At 39.1% G+C, this 22,214-nt stretch overlaps 1 protein-coding gene across 1 annotated transcript; it reads left to right on the plus strand.

Moving 5' to 3' along the window:
- The first annotated feature begins 583 nt into the window (after positions 1–583).
- On the plus strand, positions 584–21,292 carry LOC132142200 (WD repeat-containing protein 19-like). The gene is made up of 37 exons (XM_059551872.1): positions 584–727; positions 1,130–1,221; positions 1,307–1,372; positions 1,519–1,644; positions 1,726–1,841; positions 3,140–3,255; positions 3,356–3,436; positions 3,736–3,848; positions 4,105–4,278; positions 4,408–4,478; positions 4,563–4,735; positions 5,768–5,882; positions 6,635–6,741; positions 6,866–6,988; positions 7,761–7,910; positions 8,176–8,323; positions 8,455–8,662; positions 8,842–9,001; positions 9,542–9,652; positions 9,761–9,870; positions 9,976–10,033; positions 10,292–10,438; positions 10,552–10,634; positions 10,725–10,808; positions 11,277–11,423; positions 11,576–11,700; positions 11,838–11,947; positions 12,163–12,231; positions 12,606–12,683; positions 14,300–14,396; positions 14,621–14,745; positions 16,207–16,288; positions 16,678–16,828; positions 19,925–20,048; positions 20,286–20,362; positions 20,445–20,579; positions 21,143–21,292. The coding sequence occupies exons 1-36, from the start codon at positions 722–724 to the stop codon at positions 20,557–20,559; spliced, it is 4,038 nt and encodes a 1,345-aa protein (XP_059407855.1). The 5' UTR covers positions 584–721; the 3' UTR covers positions 20,560–20,579; positions 21,143–21,292.
- Positions 21,293–22,214: the final 922 nt, after the last annotated feature.

The following is a 22,214-nucleotide window of genomic DNA, read 5'->3' on the forward strand; positions in this document are numbered from 1 at the left end:
TTCTTCCTTACCACCCGTGATTTTAGAATATTCCAAAGAGCAACTTAAGTAATTATAGATCAATATTCCTATGAATTATGAGATACTTATGAATGTTCTTTTTTTCATAATGGTTTGCCCCAAGAATACATTTATATGCAAATTAGATGCAGTGTATAGAAACATTGAATAAAATGGGAATAACAATGTATGGAAAATTTACTGTATAAATTCAATTAGTATATCAAATCATACTGTTATATCTTCCATAGCATAGTTGAGAATCATCTTTGGTACAAAGTTTGGTTAAAAATAGCCTGAAACCTAAAAACTGATAAAACGTTGAGTTTGACTGTACATACAATTTCATGTCTTTTTTTATATAAATAACTTGTTCCTGGCATATTCTACAAAGAACATGGAATAAAATAAGAGTAAATTCTACATTTGTTTCGTATTCCAAACAATTTAATGATAAAAAATAAACTCAAAACTTTGTTTTATGGTTTTCAGGAGAGATGCACTAAGATTAGTGTTAGGCAATCAAATAAATATAATTGAAATATATATTTCTTAATTTCTTTATGTATATATCTTATTTAAAACTTCCTTTTACGTACGTTGTTTTGTCCTGCATTTCTTGCTGAACGCTGATTGGCTGCTGCTAAGCGGTTGCTAGGAGAGATCAAAGACGCGTCGGAGAGAAGCAGCTTGGGAAGTGAAACGTTTCGACAAAACAAAAATGAAGGCACGTATTTCTCTTTTTTTACATATATAAAACAGTGCAATGTCGCATTAAAAATGTGATATCTCTGTTTGAAGCGCACATGTGCTTTGGTGAAGACGAGTGTCGGCGTGTTTTTAAGAGCGTCACGAATAGCGTTAGCACGACGGCTAGTGAACTTAGCTAGCAGTTCATGTCTTAGCAGAAAACATAAATGCGTGTAAATTATATATATATATATATATATATATACTTAGCGAAATATCGATTAACTAAAAAAAATGTTGATCTAAAGAACTGGTCGGTTGTAACTTTATCTTTGTTGATATTATGTCGTTTAGAGTCATTTTTAATCCTGATATTGTATGACTGTAATTGATCAGCGAACTATATTGATGTCAAACTTTGATGTTTGTCTCTCTTCAGCGTGTTTTCACGCTGTCAGAAAAGTCCTGGTCTGGATCATGTCTGCAATACAAGTGGCAGAAAACAGTAGGAAACTACCTCGCAGTTGCAGGGTGAGAAACTGCTGGTTTATTACTCAATCTCTTCTGGGAGCCTGTGAGTTAAAAGTGATGTATGTCATATTTTATATATCCACAGCCCTGACAATTTAGTAAAAATCTTTGATCGGCATGGCCAGAAGGTGAATGAGTTGAATCTCCCTGGGTAAGTGAGCATTCAGACACCTTCTGTATATCTGACACTTTAATTCGAAAAGAGAGCTCTGATGTGATTTGGTTTCTGCATAACTAAAGAGCTATAATTCTTCTCTTACTGTTGTTGCTCACACTTGGATATTTTTGTGCATGCAGGAACTGTGTGTCTCTCGACTGGGATAAAGATGGCGATATCTTGGCTGTGCTTGCTGAGAAGTCCAGTTCTGTTTACTTGTGGGATGCAAATGTTAACAAGACCTCACAGCTGGACAGCGGCATGAAGTTAGTCGATGTGACGAGAGAGCGAACATGTTATTGAGAGTAAACCATTTGGATTTCAACTGTTTTTTCTGGTTGATACAGAGACCAGATGTCGTTTCTGCTCTGGTCCAGAACTGGGCCGCTGTTGGCTGTTGGCACATCTAAAGGAAACCTGCTCATCTACAACCAGCAAACCTCACGCAAGATTCCGGTTCTGGGTGAAATTATATTTATTAAAACTTACAGTGTATTTATAATATGTTTCACATATATATTTTTGGCAGACACATGCACAGGAATAGATTTGCTGTATGCAATAAACTCTTCAAACACACTGGGGGTTTGATACTTCTAATATTTCTTTTAATTTTAAACTTTAAAACTGTTTTGAAAGCTAGGGATATGCCGGTATCAACTTTTCCTATTGCGGTTAATTGCTCATGCTTTCATCACGGTATACGGTATTATCATGGTATTGAAGTTTAACATTGGACATAATACAGTATAATAACAGGTTAAATAATTTTTTTCTTATAAAGAAAAATAATTGAACATTTAAATACAATAAAGCAATACAGAAAAAAATATATAAAGTTAGGTTTTGCACAGATTAAAGTGCAAAAGGACTATAAAGACCAATAGGTATAATTTTACAATAAGACTTCATTAGTTAACCATTAACATTCACAATGAGCAATAGCTACATTTGCTACAGAAGACATTAATCTTTTTATTTTTTTAAAGTCTTAGTTCATGTTAGCTCATTAAATAAAACCGTTGCAACTTTAGATTTTTACAACATTATAAAATATTATACGTTATAAAATATTGTAATACCTAAGATTAATGAATGTTCAGAAGAATTTGTATACATTTTTTTTTCAACTATGTTTTTTAGTTTGTTAACTAATGATTTAACCAATGAAGCCCTAACGTAAAGTGTGAACGAACAATAAAGAATCAAAACACTTTCAAACAATATCTAGGGCATGTTATAGTCCAAATTAAAATGAAAAAAAAAAAGTTTGAAAATAAATAGCCTATTAAGTCTAAATACTTTAGTATTTGGCGCTGTGATGAACCTCATAGCGAATACACAATCCTGAATGGCTATTTAAAACTATTTAAATATGGTTTAGAAAGTAGCGCAGCTGCTTTGTTTATGGGGTTTCCAGAGTAAAGGCTGCTTTTTTCTGCAGTTTAGCGCCATCTGCTGTCAGAGAGTGAATGTGCTTTCATTCAGCCCGTCTCTCACGTGTTCCTCCATGTGCTTCTCATGTGAAATTCAGAATAATTTGTAATATATAATTATTCATGGTATTTAGGAGTGAATATTCATTAGCATATTCATTACCGTGATGTATCGCATTACCGACTACCGGCACATGTCTATTAAAAGCATATTTTCCTCTTTATTTTACTATCTAATCTGGGTAGAAATTTGATTAATTTAAGAAAACTGAATTTAATAGAGTGCTGTGTGACTAGTTTCCACATCATGCATGTGTTCATGTAGGTAAGCACACAAAGAAAATCACTTGTGGCTGTTGGAGCTCTCAGAACCTGCTGGCTTTGGGCAGCGAAGACCGCAGCGTAACCATCAGCAACCACGAGGGAGACACCATTCGACAGGTGCGTCAGGGTCCTCAGAGAGAGAGAGATCCTGTAATGTTGTATATGTTGATTGCAGACATATAAATAGCATAATTTATCTCCCTTTTTTCTTCTTCAGACTTCTGTGAGAGCAGATCCTGCAGATGTTCAGTTCTCAGTGATGAAAACCGACGAGAGATCATCTCCAGGAGAAAGCACTGTATGTTCACAAGCTCATTACTTATACAGTAGGTAGAAATTAATGTAAGAGCAAAATCTTAAATTGCAATGATATTTTTACGCTTTTTTATACATTTACATTTGTAAAAAAAAAAATTATTTTAAACTTTGTGGGTGCAAATAAAATTTCTAAACCCTAACCATCTCATCTTTTCTTCATCTGCTCAGAAACATTGAGAAGCAACTTTGGCATCTTCCACCAAATCTGTTTTTTTTTTAAATATATAAAAAATATATAAAAAATATCTATAGATTGACTAAATGATCTTTAATTTGCAGGTGAGTGTGGCTTTGGGGAAGAAGACTCTGTTTCTGTTTAATCTGAATGACCCTGATAACCCCATAGAACTGGCATTCCAGCAGCGTTACGGCAACATCATCTCCTACCGCTGGTACACACACACACACACACACACACACACACATGCGCGCACGCACGCACGCATGTATGCACGCACACGCGCGCACAGTTTTAATATGGCTGTAGGTCATTATATAATTATAATAATACATTTTATTTGTAATGTACCTTTCTTATACCTGAAAAATACAAAAAAATACCAAGAGAAAACAAATCACTCAAATCAAATAATTGCACATTTCGTTGTGTCTTTCATATACTGAGCACATGTTCCTTTCTTTCTCTAGGTATGGGGATGGCTATATCATGATTGGATTTTCACATGGCTACTTTGTGGTCATTTCCACACATATCCGTGAGATTGGCCAAGAGTTGTTTCAAGCGCACAATCATAAAGACAGCCTGACTAGCATCGCCATCTCACAGTCCCTAAACAAGGCTGCGTCCTGCGGGGACAACTGGTAAAAGTGTTCATTAGTATGCACATGTATCATTAGTATGCACCTCATAACGGTTTCATCCACCACTTTCTTTTAAAATGTCATTTTCTTCCTGTGCTTTGAGATAATATTATTATATCTCCCTGTCAGTATTAAGATACACGACTTGACTGATCTGAAGGAAATGTATGCTATAGTCACTCTGGATGAGGAGACCAAAGGTATAACTTAATATCTGGTGTGTATTCATGCACTGTATTTGTATGGAAAGCATCAGTTCTTAGTTCTGTGGCTGTCTTTCTCAGGCCTTGATCAGATGTGTTGGACTGATGACGGGCAGCTGCTCGCTGTATCTTCTCAGCAGGGATCTTTGCATGTCTTCCTCACCAAGCTGCCAATATTGGGAGACAGCAGTGGCACTAGAATCGCCTATCTTACATCGCTGCTGGAGGTTACGGTCGACAACCAGGTGGAAGGGGTAAGGAGACGGCACACAGACATGCAGATGGTTTCTAGTGTGCTCTGGGTGGTCGCTAAATGGCCCAGCTTAAAAGAACCTGCAGATATGGTCAGAGAGATATTTTTTTACCCGTTGCATCATCTCTGACTGCTTAGAAAATGAATAGCACACCTTATGGAGTCAATATAATGCCACATATATATGCAAAAGATTGAAGCTTTGCAAAAGAAAATGGAAGTATTGGGAGAAAAAAATGTAGTTTTGCAAACAAAAATAAAGAATTGCAATTCTGCGGTTTTGCAATTCATTATTTTTGTTTGCAAAAAACACATTTATTTTTCTCAATACTTTAATTTTCGTTTGTAAAACTTTATCTGCTTTTGCAAAACTTCATTCTTTTGCATATATATATGCGGCATTATATTGACTCCATAACACCTCTTCTTAAATCAGGTTATCATACACACTCGCAGTGCAAAATAGGTTACTTTTAAGTTAAATACTCATCATTAGGGGTTTGGAAAAATGTGACCAACAGTAAAAGAAAAGCCTGCCTAGTGCCTACTCATAAGCTTTGTAGGCATGTGCATTATAAATACCTTTTTTTTTTTCACCATCTAGCAAGAACTTTAAGGCCCATTCACACCAAGCACGATAACTATAAAGATAACGATAAAGATATAGTTAAAAAAATCATTCTCGATATTAAAGAATAGCAGAGTCCACACCACAACTATGACGATAAAGGCACAGAGAAACGAAATAGTTACAACCGCTTTCAGAACTATTTTTTTTCTGATGAACGATAAAAACATTGACAGCCAATCAGAATCAATCCTGCTGTAATGAGCTCGAGAATTTAATACGGCAGACGCATGTACACTTAGAATAAACAGACGATATAGTTATCGTTCTCGGTGTGAACAGGCCTTTAGAATGATTCAGAGCACTGGAGAAACTGTATAGCAGCCCTTTTGTTGTGTTTTGGCCAGAAAGTTTTTTAGAAGATGTAAAAGTATAATTTATTGATAGTATTTTATCTCTTCTCAGGAGTCCCCCGTTGCTATTGCAGTGGAAGTAGAGCCTAGTTTCATAGCTGTTGGACCATATCATGTTGCTGTAGGCATGAATAACAGAGCATGGTTTTATGCATTAGGAGACCGTGGTAAGTGAGAACCAGCATGAATTCACATTAGAGGCAAAAGGAAAGTTTTGACTTTCTGTATTCAAAGGGAACGTTCACCCAAAAAAGAAAATTCGGTCATCTTTTGCTCTTCCTCATGTTGTTCTTAACCCATAAGACTTTAGTTATCCTTCACAAATTAAGAAATATATGAAATCTCTGTTCATCTTATAAATCGATCATAATTCATATGGATTATTTTTATGACCGTATACGTTTTGATTATTTGGACTTTCAATGCAGGGACAGAAACCTGTCAGATTTCAGTAAAAATAATTTTTCATTTGCGTTTTAAAATCTTATGGGTGTTTGGAATGACATGATGGTGAGTAAATGATGACAGAATGTTAATTTTGGGGTGAACTATCCCTGAAAGGGTGCATGTGTGTGTTTTTGGGAAGTCGTGGCCTAATGGTTAGAGAGTCGGACTCCCAATCGAAAGGTTGTGAGTTCGAGTCCCGGGCCGGCAGGAATTGTGGGTGGGGGGAGTGCATGTACAGTTCTCTCTCCACCTTCAATACCACGACTAAGGTGCCCTTGAGCAAGGCATCGAACCCCCAACTGCTCCCCGGGCGCCGCAGCATAAATGGCTGCCCACTGCTCCGGGTGTGTGCTCACAGTGTGTGTGTGTGTGTTCACTGCTCTGTGTGTGTGCACTTCGGATGGGTTAAATGCAGAGCACAAATTCTGAGTATGGGTCACCATACTTGGTTGAATGTCACTTCACTTTTCAGGTGTGGAGCGTGTAAAAGACACTGAGTATTTAGGAACAGTGGCCAGTATGTGTCTGAACTGTGACTATGCTGCTGCCTTGTTTGAGGGAAAAGTCCAGTTGCATGTGGTAAGAAAACAATCATGTGAATTTTTTTTTAAAATTAGTTTATGACAGTCAGCTTTTTCATCTTAATTGTTGTTTTAATTTATGTGTGTGTGTGTGTGTGTGTGTGTGTGCATGTGTATGAAAGATTGATGGAGATGAGCAGGTTGTTCAGGAGGACAGACAGACGAAACTGTTCCCAGAACCCGATCAGAAATACCGCATACTCAGTCATGCTCTCACCTCTGAGTTTCTGTATTATGGGACGGACGTGAGTCATTCACATTTACATCTTATTTTCTTTCTCCTTTACCTCGTTTTATTAAACCGATAGTTGTGGTCTTGGATGCTGATTGGTTTGTGTTAAATATACTTTATAAAATGCATACATCACCTAATTCCTTACTATACAGTATGCAAAAACTAGTATGGCCAAAAAGCAGCATTCATTAAACATTAGCTGAAACGGCAGATTCCACACGAGCGGGAAACGGCAGATATGCCACACGAGCGGAGACCTAATATTTTTAAATGGCATGGACACAGCTTTACATCATATTTCACATGACAGTGAATATTTAAAATATTATTAGTATTAATAATACATTAAAACAATCTAACAATTTATATAAGATGCTTACAAAGTGCAATCAATATGTAAACTGAAATCAAACAGCATTTCTTTTTTCCCTCAAGCACTTTGTTTTTATTGAAGAACCAAGTTCTTGAAACTTAACAAAGTTATAGTTAATCAATCTACCTATATTAACATTCCCAGTTTCTGTTAATAATACATTATAGTCCTGTTATTTATATATGGTATATAGACTATATCCTCTAGCAAAGGATTCATATTAAAATAAAATTGAATGAAAGTTTATGTCCTTAACATTTCGTAGTTTTATAAAAGCAGTAAGGTACTAAAGTGTGCGTAATGTGTTCTCTTTAGTGCGACTGTTTCTTATATAACATGACCTCGTGTACCTTATTAACCTAAACTTGTATCATTCTGAATGTTTTTCTGTTCATCTTTCTTTCTGTAGACCGGCTTGATTCAGTGTTTTTATTTTGAAGACTGGCAAAGTGTGAATGAGTATCGGCACACAGTGGGTGTACGCAAAGTCTTTCCAGACCCCAATGGAACACGTCTCGTTTTTATTGATGAAAAAAGTGACAGCTTCCTATATTGCCCGGTACACAAACATACAGTATTTCCTCTTTTGAAGGGATAGTACACCTAAAATGACTTACCCTCATGTCGTTCCAAACCTGTGTGACTTACTTTATTGTAAAAACATCTTCTGAAGAGAATATTGGTAACCAAACATTTGTGGTGACCATTGACTTCCAGATAAAAGGAAGTCAGTAAATAATGATGACAGAATTAAAATTTTTGGGTGGACTATGTCTTTAGTGACCAGTAGTAAGAGGCTAATGTGAAGTCTGTATTTCCTACAGGTGAATGATTCCGTGTTTGAGATCCCAGACTTCTCTCCTGCCATTAAAGGGGTATTGTGGGAAAACTGGTTCGGCAATAAAGGCGTGTTTGTGGCGTATGAGGAAGACAAAGTTTACACGTATGCCTTCCACAAAGACACCATACAGGGTAAAACTGATTTCAGTCAGACATTCTTTCAGTCGTTTTGAGGAAAACATGAACATTGCCTTGGAGAGATAAGCCTCAAATTGTCAAGTTATGAGAATATCAACATGTATGCAATGCATTTTTTTTTCTAGGTTCTAAAGTGATTCTAGTAGGTGCCACCAAGTTGCCATTTTCCCATAAGCCCTTGCTGTTGCATAACGGGGAGCTGACGTGTCAGACCCAGAGTGGGAAGATTAATAGTGTGGTTCTGAACACACATTCATTCCTCAACAACCCACACAGTGACACCGGTAAAGACAAACTCCAGCCATTACTGCAGCAGGCTGTTATGCTCAAAAGGTATTTTCATGCTACATTGCTAGTTTATTGTGCAGGCTTTACTAAATCAAGCCAAATAATACAAACCTCAGTGCTTCTGGAAGCATGGTTGTTACATGCATAATGTATTAGTGATTGCAACTAATTTGACGTCATATTTCTTCAGCTACTTTCATTACAGTGTGTGTGTGTGTGTGCAGGTTTTCTGATGCATGGAATATCTGTAAAGCTTTGAACAGAAGCGAGGCATGGGGTGAGCTGGGCAGGGCATGTCTGCATCACATGGAGGTGGAACTGGCCATCAGAGTATACCGCATGATGGGAAACGTCGGCATGGTCATGTCCCTAGAGGACATCAAGGTGTGACCACATGTCAAAATGTCATGAAACGACAGAATCTGGTGAAGTATTCCGGACTACTCCAGTTATTTTGTCAGCATAAACCCTACCTCTTTTTTACAGTCGATTGCAAGCTCGCATTAAGATCTGCGTCTATCCTGTCAACAACAAATCAATTATGTTTTGATGATGGATATGTGTGGAAGAAAAGATCTGTCGCTAATTCCGTTGCATTGCAACTATAAGGCATCATACAGTATTTGCACTGCGGATTCAAAGCTGTTCCAAAAGCTGTGCATCTGCCCCTAACATTAAGGCATTGCATATATCTCTCACAGAGAAAGTAATGCTAACACAGCAGCATTTACTAGTTTGCTGTAAGTTAATGCCAAGGTAATATTGTCAATAATTGTGGAAAAATGATATCTGTCTGAGAAAGGGCTCCATTTAGGTGTAGTAGTAGGCAGCGAAGCAGGAAGTTTTGGAACAGAGCAATTTTTAAAAACGAGAAGTCTAAACTGTTTAATGCAATGAATTGTTTTTCTTCAACTGTGTCTGTAGGGAATTGAAGATCAAAATTTGCTGGCTGGTCATTTGGCCATGTTCTGCAATGACTACAACCGAGCCCAGGACTTGTATCTGACTTCTTCTTATCCTATGGCAGCTTTGGAGGTAAAACAGACATGCACACACATGCATGAAAATTCACATGTGTGCATTTAAGTATATACTTCCCGAGTTACTTTTATCACTGTAGCAGTTGAGCTGTTGTGTGTGTAGATGAGAAGGGACCTGCAGCATTGGGACAGTGCATTACAGCTGGCCAAAAGACTGGACCCTGATGAGATCCCATTTATTTCTAAAGAATATGCCATACAGCTCGAATTTGTGTAAGTCAGCTACACTGCATTAGCTAATTACATACGACATCACATGCTCATGCACATTTTCCTGTACCTGACTGTAATGTCATATGTTGTTGTGTCGCCTTCTAGTGGAGATTATACAAATGCACTGGCTCACTACGAGAAAGGCATAACAGGAAACAATAAGGTGAGTGTCTGCATGTTTGTGAAATTATTACTATCATTTACATTTACAAAGTTGTTCAGGTGTTTTTCTTTCATGGGATAGAGCATAGAACATAGATCCTGCATCTTACATTACTTCCAAAAGAGTTGCAAAAGCTAATTTGTCTAAGAGCCAATGATATTTATAGTGTAAAATAGCAGGTTTATTGAACTGCTTCTTGAAAGATGTGATGGATGGAGGACCGTAGTTGGCAGGGGATCCTGATACGTGTGTTTGTAGTTCCAGGATCATGATGAGAGCTGTCTGGCAGGAGTGGCTCGTATGTCTATTCGTATGGGTGACATCCGTAGAGGAGCCAACCAGGCCATCAAACATCCCAGCAGAGCTCTGAAGAAAGACTGTGGAGCCATTCTGGAAAGCATGAAGGTGTGTGTTTGTGTTAATGAATGTTTGTTTATATCTCATTTGCCTCTGTATAAAGAGTAGTATGCTGTGATTCAGGTTGTTTTCGTTGTTAACTGAATGCTTTTTTTGTGTAGCAATATTCAGAAGCGGCTCAGCTGTATGAGAAAGGCCAGTACTATGACAAAGCTGCCTCTGTCTACATACGCTGCAAGAACTGGTAATGCAACTTCACCACAAAACATCACAGATTTGAATGTTGTGCTGTGGAAACCTGTGATTTGTGGCTAATGTTGATCTGTTAACTCAGGGCAAAGGTGGGCGAGCTCTTGCCTCATGTGACTTCCCCAAAGATTCACCTGCAGTACGCCAAGGCAAAAGAGGCGGACGGCAAGTATGTACCAAATGCAGTACAGTCGCTCCAAGAAAACACACTTCCAACAACATTTATATATATATGTATGTACTGTTATTAAAGATTTTCCACCAAAATGGAAAATGCAAAAAAAATTATTCCACAATTTCGGAATAAAAATAAATAAATTCCACCCTCTCAACAGAATTAAACAGTTGTTTTTGCTGTTGACTGTTGTGTACTACTGTGTTAATTGAGATACAGCATTTTTTTTTTTTCTGATTGATTGAAAATCTGGCTTATGAAGTATGGAATATGTTTCCAGCTCAGTTTAATTAATGGTCTGTTTCTCTCTAAATATCAGCACTTGAATTCTGAAAGTTAGTGTGTTTATCCAGGAAAACGTTTCTTCTCGTGTTATGAACATTATCGTAAAATCATGTTCAAGGAACACTTAGTCCAGCATTCCCTGATTTGCCACTTTCCAAATTTTGCGTATGTGTACAGATATAAAGAGGCAGCAATGGCCTATGAGAGTGCACGAGACTGGGACAACGTCATTCGGATCCTACTGGAGCATCTTAACAGCCCTGAGGATGCTGTCCGCATCGTACGAGAAACTCAGTCCATCGAAGGAGCCAAAATGGTGGCCAGGTGAGTAAAGAGAGAAACCACAAGAACCTGTGTCTAGGAAATTAAATGATATAATTTCTCCTCTTTTACAAGATGTATTCCTAACCAGTGAAAGTGCATTTTCCAGATTATTAGTCCTTTGTTCGCCTGACAAATGTTTGGTGACTGCACAGGTTCTTCCTGCGTTTGAGTGATTATGGCTCAGCGATCCAGTTCCTGGTTTTGTCACGTTGCAGCGATGAAGCTTTCCAGCTCGCCCAGCAGCACGGGCAGATGGAGGTCTACGCTGACATCATCGGTGAGCTCTCTGATCTCCTCATTCCTGCTGCGCAGTACATGTCCCCATCATATATGTGCTGATGAAATATTAAACTCAAAAAATTTGAGTTAAAAAAAAAAGAGTTCAATATGTCAGTGCTCTGTGCATGTGTCCAGGTTCGGAGGCTACAGTAGAGGACTATCAGAGCATAGCGCTGTATTTTGAGGGGGAGAAGAATCATCTTCAGGCTGGGAAGTTCTTCCAGAAGTGTGGACAGTACAGCAGGGTACGAGAACTGTGTATGCTTCTTTTCCTGTCTTTCCCTCCATCCCATGCATGAGTGCACTTTCTCTTCATTTGCTCTCAATCTTCGACAGACTTGCTTGCCCTTCTCTCTTTGCTCATTAACTCCCAAGGGGGTTCTTTACTCAACTGACTGTGCTAATTACCTCAGTCATTAAATGCGTATTAATATATCTGTGTCTGTCTGTCCACACACAGGCGCTGAAGCACTTCTTGAAATGTCCTAGCTCTGATGACAGTTTGTCCATAGAGATGGCCATTGAGACAGTGAGTACAGCTGGGGAGCAACTCATTCACTCTTTACTACACTACAGCTCACATCATTTGTCAAAAAGTGGGATGCACAACGAGATACATTTTTAAAATATCAGTGTTGGTTTATTTTGAATAGTATTAACCAGAGATATCACCAGTCAGTCGTATCACCAGATCCCGTCTGATTCCCGTCTGATTCTAGATAATGGTTTTTAAAGACAAGAAATAAACAGATATTAATGTTGCCTGATGCTTGAATTCACTTGCTTAAAAAAACAAATTGTAATACAAAAATTTTATAGATTTATAGTGCAGACGTCATTCTTATCAAAGAATAATAATTAATTTCTGTTAAAGATTTTATCATTTTATCGTCTGTTTAACAGGTAGGGGAAGCAAAGGATGAAGCTCTGACCAATCAGCTTATTGATTATCTGATGGGGGAAAGTGACGGAATGCCAAAGGTAATAAAACATGACACAGATCTTAATAGAGTTGTGAATGAAAAATTGACTGTATTATCTGGAATTAAATTAAATTCAGAATTTTGTTTAATACATTAATTGGAACTTAATGAATCAGAATATGACATTGTTCCTCAAAGAAATATAGTTTATTTTAGTTTATAAAAAAATATATAATAAAAAAAGATCATGTTTTGTCAAGATTTAGTTTAGCAAGATGAAATAAATTGATCAAAAGTGAGAGTGGAGACTTCTACATTTTTACAAAAAAGAAAATCAAATAAATCTTCTTCTTTTGATCTTTATTTTTATCCAAAAAAATAAAAAAGTATCTGAAAATGTATTATGGTTTCCACACACACACACACAAAAAAATAAACAGCACAATGGTTTTCACAAAAAAAAAAAATTTTTTTTGATCAGACAATGAAGACTGGAGTAAATGTAATAATACTTAGTACACATTAATACATTAGTACTCTTTTAAATAGAGAGACTTTTAAATAGACTTTTACATATGTTTTAAATATCTAACTGCTTTTGAATGGTATTGTAGAAACTTACCGCTTTTGTTCCAATCTGAATTTGGAGTCAGAACTATTTGTAAATGTTTATGTTCCATGACCAGAGCTGGATAGTAACGGATTAGATGTAATCTGGATTACATAATCAGATTCCAAAACTCAAGTACTTGTAATTAGAGTAAACTACTTTATAAAATACTCTTAATCAGACTACAGTTCTCTTGTAGTGGCTCTTGTTTTTTAATTAAATATATTTTTCTTTGTATCTGTCAAAATAGTACACGATCAGGTAATATATGTGATATCAAATAAGGGTTAGCACAAATGTAATCCAAGTGTAATCCAAAAGTAATCAGATTACGTTACCAAAAATGTGTAATCTAAGAGATTATATTACTGACTACAAATTTTGTCATGTAATCTGTAATCAGTAACTGATTACAATTCATAAGTAATCTACCCAGCTCTGTCTATGACATCACTGCTTGCTCCAGGATTTTCACAAAACAAATTAAATTAGACACATGAGGATTATATACTTGCTCTAACATTGCCTTTACTTTATGATTTATTGTCAGGTGTTTCTTTTGAAAATTTGGGCAGTGAACCCTTCAAGTTCCTGTTTTCAAAACAAGCATCTATTGATATTTGCAATTTTATAATGTAAATAATTTGTTGCTCTCATCATGTGATTGGTTCCTGTTGTCCTTACACTCATCATCTCTCACTCATCCTCTCTCTCTTGCGTGTCACTGCATGTGTGTAGTCTCTTGCCGTGAGTAGCTCATTGCATCTGCTGATATTTCCTTTGTGGTGACCCAGCAGAAGGTGTGTGTGTGTGTGTGTGTGTGCAATGTCAAAGTGTGTTTCAGTAAAGTTCCTCTGCTTTATTACTTCATATTCTGACTGTTTGTCTTTGTTTTGTAGTTATTAAAACTGTTTATGTTGGAAAATGGTTTGATTGGGAGCAAATCATTTGTGTAGGATGTTCTACCTTATTTGATGATATTAGTATTTACATTAGCATCAGAAGTCTGTTTTCAGATAAAGTGTATCGACTAGATAATGTTTGTTGGTTCTGCTCTTTCCTAGGATGCTAAATATCTGTTCCGGTTGTACATGGCTCTCAAACAGTACAGAGAGGCGGCGAGAACTGCTATTATTATCGCCAGAGAGGAGCAATCTGCAGGTCTGCTTTCAGTGCTTTTTGGTTATCCATGTAGTGAAGGTCTAATGGAGTAAATTTACGAAACAGTCATTCACTGTTGCTGCTTTAAGCGTAAATTTTTGGGAGTGTGTTGCACCAATGCAGACTCCAAGTATAAGATAATAACTTCTTAGGGAATTCCTGCCCTGTGTTTTTTGTAAAGCACACTTAAAGTGTGTGCGTTTGTGTGTGTGTGTGTGTTGTAGGAAACTACAGGAATGCCCATGATGTTTTGTTCAGCATGTATGCTGAGCTTCAGACGCAGCACATTAAGATCCCTGCAGAGATGGCCACAAACCTGATGATCCTGCACAGCTACATACTAGTGAAGGTGGGAAACACATTTACCGTATTTTCCGGACTATAAGTCGCACTTTTTTCATAGTTTGGCTGGTCCTGCGACTTATAGTCAGGTGCGACTTATTTATCAAAATTAATTTGACATGAACCAAGAGAAATGAACTAAGAGACATGAACCAAGAGAAAACATTACCGTCTACAGCCGCGAGAGTGCGCTATATGCTGCTCAGTGCTCCTGTAGTCTACACTGAAAACATAGAGCGCCCTCCCGCGGCTGTAGACGGTAATGTTTTCTCTTGGTTCTAAATAAATGTGACTTTTAGTCCAGTGCGACTTATATATGTTTTTTTCCTCATCATGACGTATTTTTGGACTGATGCGACTTATACTCATGTGCGACTTATAGTCCGAAAAATACGTACACACATACAGGTCTGCTCTGTCACAACCTCACAGATCTTATTTGTAGGAAAAATAATAAATAAAAATAATTCAGTGTTTTCACCACATTTATCATTATGATAAAATATTTTATGTAGTGGGCCCAAAAAGTAAAAATGAATGAATGTTATTGCATTATATTGCAAAGTATCAATCCAAGTGGCATATTCCAAAGTTTTTAATGCGTACTAAGAAATGCATACTTTAATTCATTAGGCAGACGTTACATTGATTAAAAGTGATGGTAAATATTTTAACATAATCACTATATATATACTATATATATATATATATATATATATATATATATATATATATATTCATATATATGTAGTTTATTTCAAATAAATGCAAATGTTCTTTGAAGCTTTGTTCATTAAATAGTGGTGAAAAATTATAATGTTTCCACAAAAAAAAAAAAAACTATTTTCAATATTGCTAATAATAAGAAATGAAAATAAGTTGAAAATAAAAGTAATAGACTAGAATAGAAGGTAAAAAAAGATAAGAAACTTGAGCGCCAAATCAGCATGGGAGTATGATTTATGAAGGATCATGTGACACTTAATAGTGTATTCACTAATACAAATCAGCTTTGCCATCACAGGAATAAACTATTTAAAAAAAATAAATTGAAATAAATAGAAAACAGCTATTTAAAATTGTAAAATGTAAAATAAATTGTATTTTTATCAAATATATGCAGCTTTGGTGATCATAAGAGACTTTCAAAAACATTAAAAAATCTTCCCGATTTTTTTTATTAATTTCAGAAACTGACTTCATAAATCCACTAAAAATCACCTAGATACTGGTTGGTTGTGCATCACTTGATTTGATGGCTTGTATCTAATATTTTTAACATTCATTTTAAATGTGGTTTAAGTTAACAAAAGTGTTCAAATACTTATTGCGGCCTCAGTTTACTCATAATATTTCATATTTTTGTAAATAAACAAACATGTAAGGGGGTGGAATAGGTCAATTGTACTTATGAGATATTCACTGTTCCGCAAAGTTTTACATGTTTGTGTTTTCATCAATTTTTCAGATCCATGTCAAAAGAGGAGATCATTTAAAGGGGGCACGAATGCTTATCCGTGTGTCCAACAACATCAGCAGATTCCCATCCCGTGAGCCTCTCTTGTACAGCGAACTACTTCAGTACTGCTATAGCAGTCAGATTCACTAGACAGTTTCTTATATAGAGAGGAGATGACATCCTCTGCGCCTATATCTCTGGTTTAACAGTCAATAATAGATCTCTTGGATCACTTGTGCCTTGTAAGCTAATTATATAATGACCCACAAATCATTGAAGCGCTTTAAGAGTTTTTTGACAGTGATGTGTAACGAGCTGATTCCACACAACAGCAGTTTATTCATTGTATCAAGGCATCTCTTTCATAGTCTTTGTGGTTTCCCTGAACATTTTAGCTAACATAAGTCCACCTTTAATGTTGCATAAAGTGTGTGTGTGTGTGTGTGTGTGTGTGTGTGTGTGTGTTTTTATGACCTACAGACATTGTCCCCATCCTCACATCAGCGGTGATTGAATGTCATCGTGCTGGACTAAGGAACTCTGCCTTCAGCTTTGCCTCTATGCTGATGAGACCAGAATATCGAAACAAGATTGATCTCAAATACAAGAAGAAGATCGAGGCCATGGTCCGGTAAGACGCACAAGGGACATTTACTGAGAATAAATTACGCTCATTAATAGAGTTGTTTATTTGCACATGCTGTCTGTGCTTTGTTGTAGCTCTTGAATCACTAAAAAAGATACAAATAAGGTAAAAGCTGTAAATGGTGCATCAAGTGCAGTGCTTCATCAGTGCATTCAGCTTCTGTTTAAACCAGCAGTTCCTGAAAATGTGTTTGTGACGAGTGGGGCGGGGCCGAGGGACATGGGAGCGAGGCCGGGGGAGTGATTGGAGATGAACTACACCTGTTCGTCCCACCGGTCTCGAGGCCCATGGAGGAGATGGAAGGATATAAAACTGGAGCGACGACAGTGAAGGACGAGAGAGGACCAGGCCTGGGCTTTTAGTTGTGTTTTGGTTTTTATTTTATGCGCACCAGTCGTCCGTGAGGGGCTGGTGCGCTGTTTTGTGTTTATTTTGTTATTAAAATGTTTTTGATTGTCCGCCGGTTCCCGCCTCCTTCTTCCGGATGAATATGAAGGTTGATATCGTTACAGTGGTGCCGAAACCCGGGAGAAGGAGGGACGCGCTGCTGAAGATCCCTCGCCGCTGTGGTGAATCCGCGGTGCCATCGAGCTGGCGAGGAGTGTGCCGCCATGGACGCTCGAGGCGGTGGACTGGAGCGAGTTGCCGGGGACGGGCGAGCTCGCTACCGGCCGCCCACGATGTGGAGAGACGGCTGCCGTCCGTGAGGGAGCGGAGGAGTCGGCGCCGTTCGCCAGGTGGCCGGAGCCTGCTGCCTCCGCCGGAACGGGGAGGAGCAGGGAACGGGGGACTCCTGCCGGCTGCCCAAAACCGGAGGAGCCGTCGCCGTCCACCGGGCGGCGGAGGAGTGTCGTGCCGTCCGCCGAGGGCCGTCCAGTGCCACCGCCAGGCACCGCGGAGGAGATCACCCAGCTGGTGGAGGGCCGAGCAGCGGTGCGTCTGGGAACCGGAATTTTTTTTTTTTTTTTTTTCCTCTCTCCCCTCTCTCGTCTCTGTCGCTCCTCCTTCCATCTCCTTTTCTCTCGCCTCGCCTGTCCTACCCCCAGGTTCCCGCAGGTCCCCGGGAGCGGCCCCCCCGGAGGGAGGGGGGGGGGGGGAGTAGAGCGCAGTCTCGGGAGTACCCCCCGGCCTGCGAGGGGCGATGGGGGTATGTGACGAGTGGGGCGGGGCCGAGGGACATGGGAGCGAGGCCGGGGGAGTGATTGGAGATGAACTACACCTGTTCGTCCCACCGGTCTCGAGGCCCATGGAGGAGATGGAAGGATATAAAACTGGAGCGACGACAGTGAAGGACGAGAGAGGACCAGGCCTGGGCTTTTAGTTGTGTTTTGGTTTTTATTTTATGCGCACCAGTCGTCCGTGAGGGGCTGGTGCGCTGTTTTGTGTTTATTTTGTTATTAAAATGTTTTTGATTGTCCGCCGGTTCCCGCCTCCTTCTTCCGGATGAATATGAAGGTTGATATCGTTACAGTGGTGCCGAAACCCGGGAGAAGGAGGGACGCGCTGCTGAAGATCCCTCGCCGCTGTGGTGAATCCGCGGTGCCATCGAGCTGGCGAGGAGTGTGCCGCCATGGACGCTCGAGGCGGTGGACTGGAGCGAGTTGCCGGGGACGGGCGAGCTCGCTACCGGCCGCCCACGATGTGGAGAGACGGCTGCCGTCCGTGAGGGAGCGGAGGAGTCGGCGCCGTTCGCCAGGTGGCCGGAGCCTGCTGCCTCCGCCGGAACGGGGAGGAGCAGGGAACGGGGGACTCCTGCCGGCTGCCCAAAACCGGAGGAGCCGTCGCCGTCCACCGGGCGGCGGAGGAGTGTCGTGCCGTCCGCCGAGGGCCGTCCAGTGCCACCGCCAGGCACCGCGGAGGAGATCACCCAGCTGGTGGAGGGCCGAGCAGCGGTGCGTCTGGGAACCGGAATTTTTTTTTTTTTTTTTTTCCTCTCTCCCCTCTCTCGTCTCTGTCGCTCCTCCTTCCATCTCCTTTTCTCTCGCCTCGCCTGTCCTACCCCCAGGTTCCCGCAGGTCCCCGGGAGCGGCCCCCCCGGAGGGAGGGGGGGGGGGGAGTAGAGCGCAGTCTCGGGAGTACCCCCCGGCCTGCGAGGGGCGATGGGGGTATGTGACGAGTGGGGCGGGGCCGAGGGACATGGGAGCGAGGCCGGGGGAGTGATTGGAGATGAACTACACCTGTTCGTCCCACCGGTCTCGAGGCCCATGGAGGAGATGGAAGGATATAAAACTGGAGCGACGACAGTGAAGGACGAGAGAGGACCAGGCCTGGGCTTTTAGTTGTGTTTTGGTTTTTATTTTATGCGCACCAGTCGTCCGTGAGGGGCTGGTGCGCTGTTTTGTGTTTATTTTGTTATTAAAATGTTTTTGATTGTCTGCCGGTTCCCGCCTCCTTCTTCCGGATGAATATGAAGGTTGATATCGTTACAGTGTTTTTGACTAATTCTTGACAAGTTGCATAATTTTGTAAAAAGGACTTTTAAAAACTCTGACGAGGGAAAGAAACTAACAGATTGAAATGACCTGATTATTGAGTCTGACTCCATCCGTTTGTTACTAGTGCCCACTCACTTTTGCCTACGCCACTGATTTAAATCACCCCTTTCTTAAGCAAATAAAAATAAGAGTCTCCAGGAGTTACTTAAATAATTAGAATTAATTCTGTTTTAGAATTCCAAGCATTCTCCAGCCGCAACTAGTTTGGCATAACTAGAAAAATTTATATTCTTTATAAAAATGCCCATTTTATTTTCTTATTTTAAAGCTTGTTTCGTCTTATTTTAAATAATTTCAGTAATTTGAGGGCCTTTTTTTGGGCCCTGACCCCCTTGTTGAAAACCACTGGCTTAAACTGGATTGCAGATGATGTGCAAACAAAATTGTTCTGAAATACATTGTACAAAAGATGCACAAAAATATTGTCCTAATTATAAGTAATTGTTTAAATTCATATAATAATTGATACTTTTGACTCATCCTCATCATGACTCATCATGACTCATCATAACTCTTTGAGTTAAATGTATGAAACACGTCTGCGTTGCAGTGAGCCAATCATTGACACTCTTGTGTTTTCCGTCAGTCGTCCAGACACTTCAGAGGTGGAGGAGGAGAGCTCCCCCTGTCCCTCCTGTGGCTTCGGTCTGCCTGACTGTGAGCTGCTCTGTCCCGGCTGCAAAAACAATCTGCCCTACTGTATCGCCACGGTGAGTACAGACACCTTCATCCACTGACCCAACTGCTTCAGATCCACAGAACCGCTCCTCAGCATCTTCCTCTGCCTGAAACACACTCCCTATTTTAACTTCCTCTCTAGGTGCTATATTTCATTCTTTAGTTGTTTGTGTCTGTAAGGAGAGGAATGACAGAAAACTTGACTGGACCTTTTAGTGTGTATATGCAGACGCAGTTTGTCTGATAGATGTGCGTGTCATTATTTTCAGGGTCGTCACATGGTCAAGGAGGATTGGTGTGTCTGCCCACACTGTGATTTCCCCGCTCTCTATTCACAGTTCACCCAGTAAGTCTCATCCATCTGCGGTCCACCGATCTAGTCACCCACCCATCCATTGATTTTCTGTATCTGTATGCGTTTGTTTCAGACTTTTAGAGACTGAGTCGGTGTGCCCCATGTGCTCTGAGCCTTTAAATGTCAGTGAGGTGAAAAAAACTTCAGACTGCTCCAGATATCTGCAGCAGGACCAACTGGAGCACTGAGGTCCAGAGATCAAGAAAGGGTAATGACAAAATAAAAACTCTCAAATATAGTTGTATCAGATTTAAGAGAATTGAATTTATTTGAACATGGAATTTTAAAGTAATAGTTCGCCTACAAAATGAAAATTCTATTATCATTTACTAACTCTTATGTAATTCCAAATACTCCAGACATTTCTCGATGTCTTCTCTTATGTTTATTTTTTAGAGAATTATACCTTTAAGATTTTTTTTATTTTACACAATTTCAACAGTCCTTTCATTTATATATTTTATTTAAATTTCCAGATTTTATTACATTATCTTTTCCCCACATGCACACTCCAATAGACATAGAAACATTATATGTCAGAAACTACAACAGTAACACATAATTACACATTCAAACACTTATTTTTGCTTAAAGTAACATTATTTTTATTATGCAATAACGTTTGCATATCTTAGTTTACAAAATAGCACATCATCCCATATTTAATTGCTTTCAGAAATGGAAATGCAGTGTTTAATGCTTATTGCGTCATGATGGACAAAACTGTGGATGATTTTGAATAACTGTTGCTCTTATGTTTCCTGTTTTCAGATTGTTTCCTGTTTACTGAATTTTAAGAAGCCAGGAATGATCATCTTTTATTGAACATTAAAAAATATTTCTTTTATTTATTTACCAGTATTGTAGCAATTTGCAATCATGGTTAATTAATCTTAAAAAACTGAATAAAATTTTTTTTTTTTGTACATTCTAAACATGTTTGTCGTCAGTAGTTACTCTAAACTGTATTTCTACAGTGTCTTATAGGTGAAATATATACTTTCAGGAGTGTCTAGGAACATTTATAATAATGAAAATGAAATAATGTTGCTTTATTAGGTGGCTCAAACACACAGCAATGTTGAAAACAATACAGCCACATAGCATTGATATTTTTGGGGGAAATCAACTCATGAATGTTATCTCTGCACATTAACCTGGTAAAGAAGATCAGGTTTAATCGGAGGGGTTTGTACTGCTGTTTAATAGCTTGGCCACAAGAGTTCAGCACTGCAGTGTGAGCTAATGAAAGGAGAAAGACTGTTAATCTAACCACCCTAGTGCTGACAGTTCTGTTGAGCTGGACTGTCCCTTCACCTTATATGTGGCCTTGAATTTTATAATGAATGAGTTTAAAGTTGGCTACTCTTGACTTTTAAAGTATAGCTTTTCTCCATTGCTTTTGACATACTGTATAGGCCAAATGTTCTGTGTTTTGAATAAGCTGTAATATACAAATTGCATAATTTTTGTGAAGCCTGATTTTTCTTTCTGGTCTATCTGTGGTTTGAGATTGAATTATGTGCTTTAAAGGGGCAGTTCACACAAAATAAATGCATGACCCAATCCTGCCTTGTGTGTGGTCATGGCATCTGAACAGTGAGCTCCATTCTTCATTTGTAGTGGTCAAATTTGCCCATGCAGAAGATAAATTGTGTTCCTGTTAGCCCTGGACAGATGGTGTGTGTGTGCGTGTGTGTGTGTGTGTGTGTGTGTGTGTTCTATACGTGTAGAAGCCATGAAAGCATGCCCCATATTTGGCATAGCATCTGTCTTGTTTTTTATTATCTGAATGGATGCGGTTGTGCAGTGATGACTTTTATAAGAATTATAGTCACTCGCT

This window comes from Carassius carassius, chromosome 6, assembly GCF_963082965.1.
Source record: "Carassius carassius chromosome 6, fCarCar2.1, whole genome shotgun sequence".
Lineage (NCBI taxonomy): Eukaryota > Metazoa > Chordata > Actinopteri > Cypriniformes > Cyprinidae > Carassius > Carassius carassius.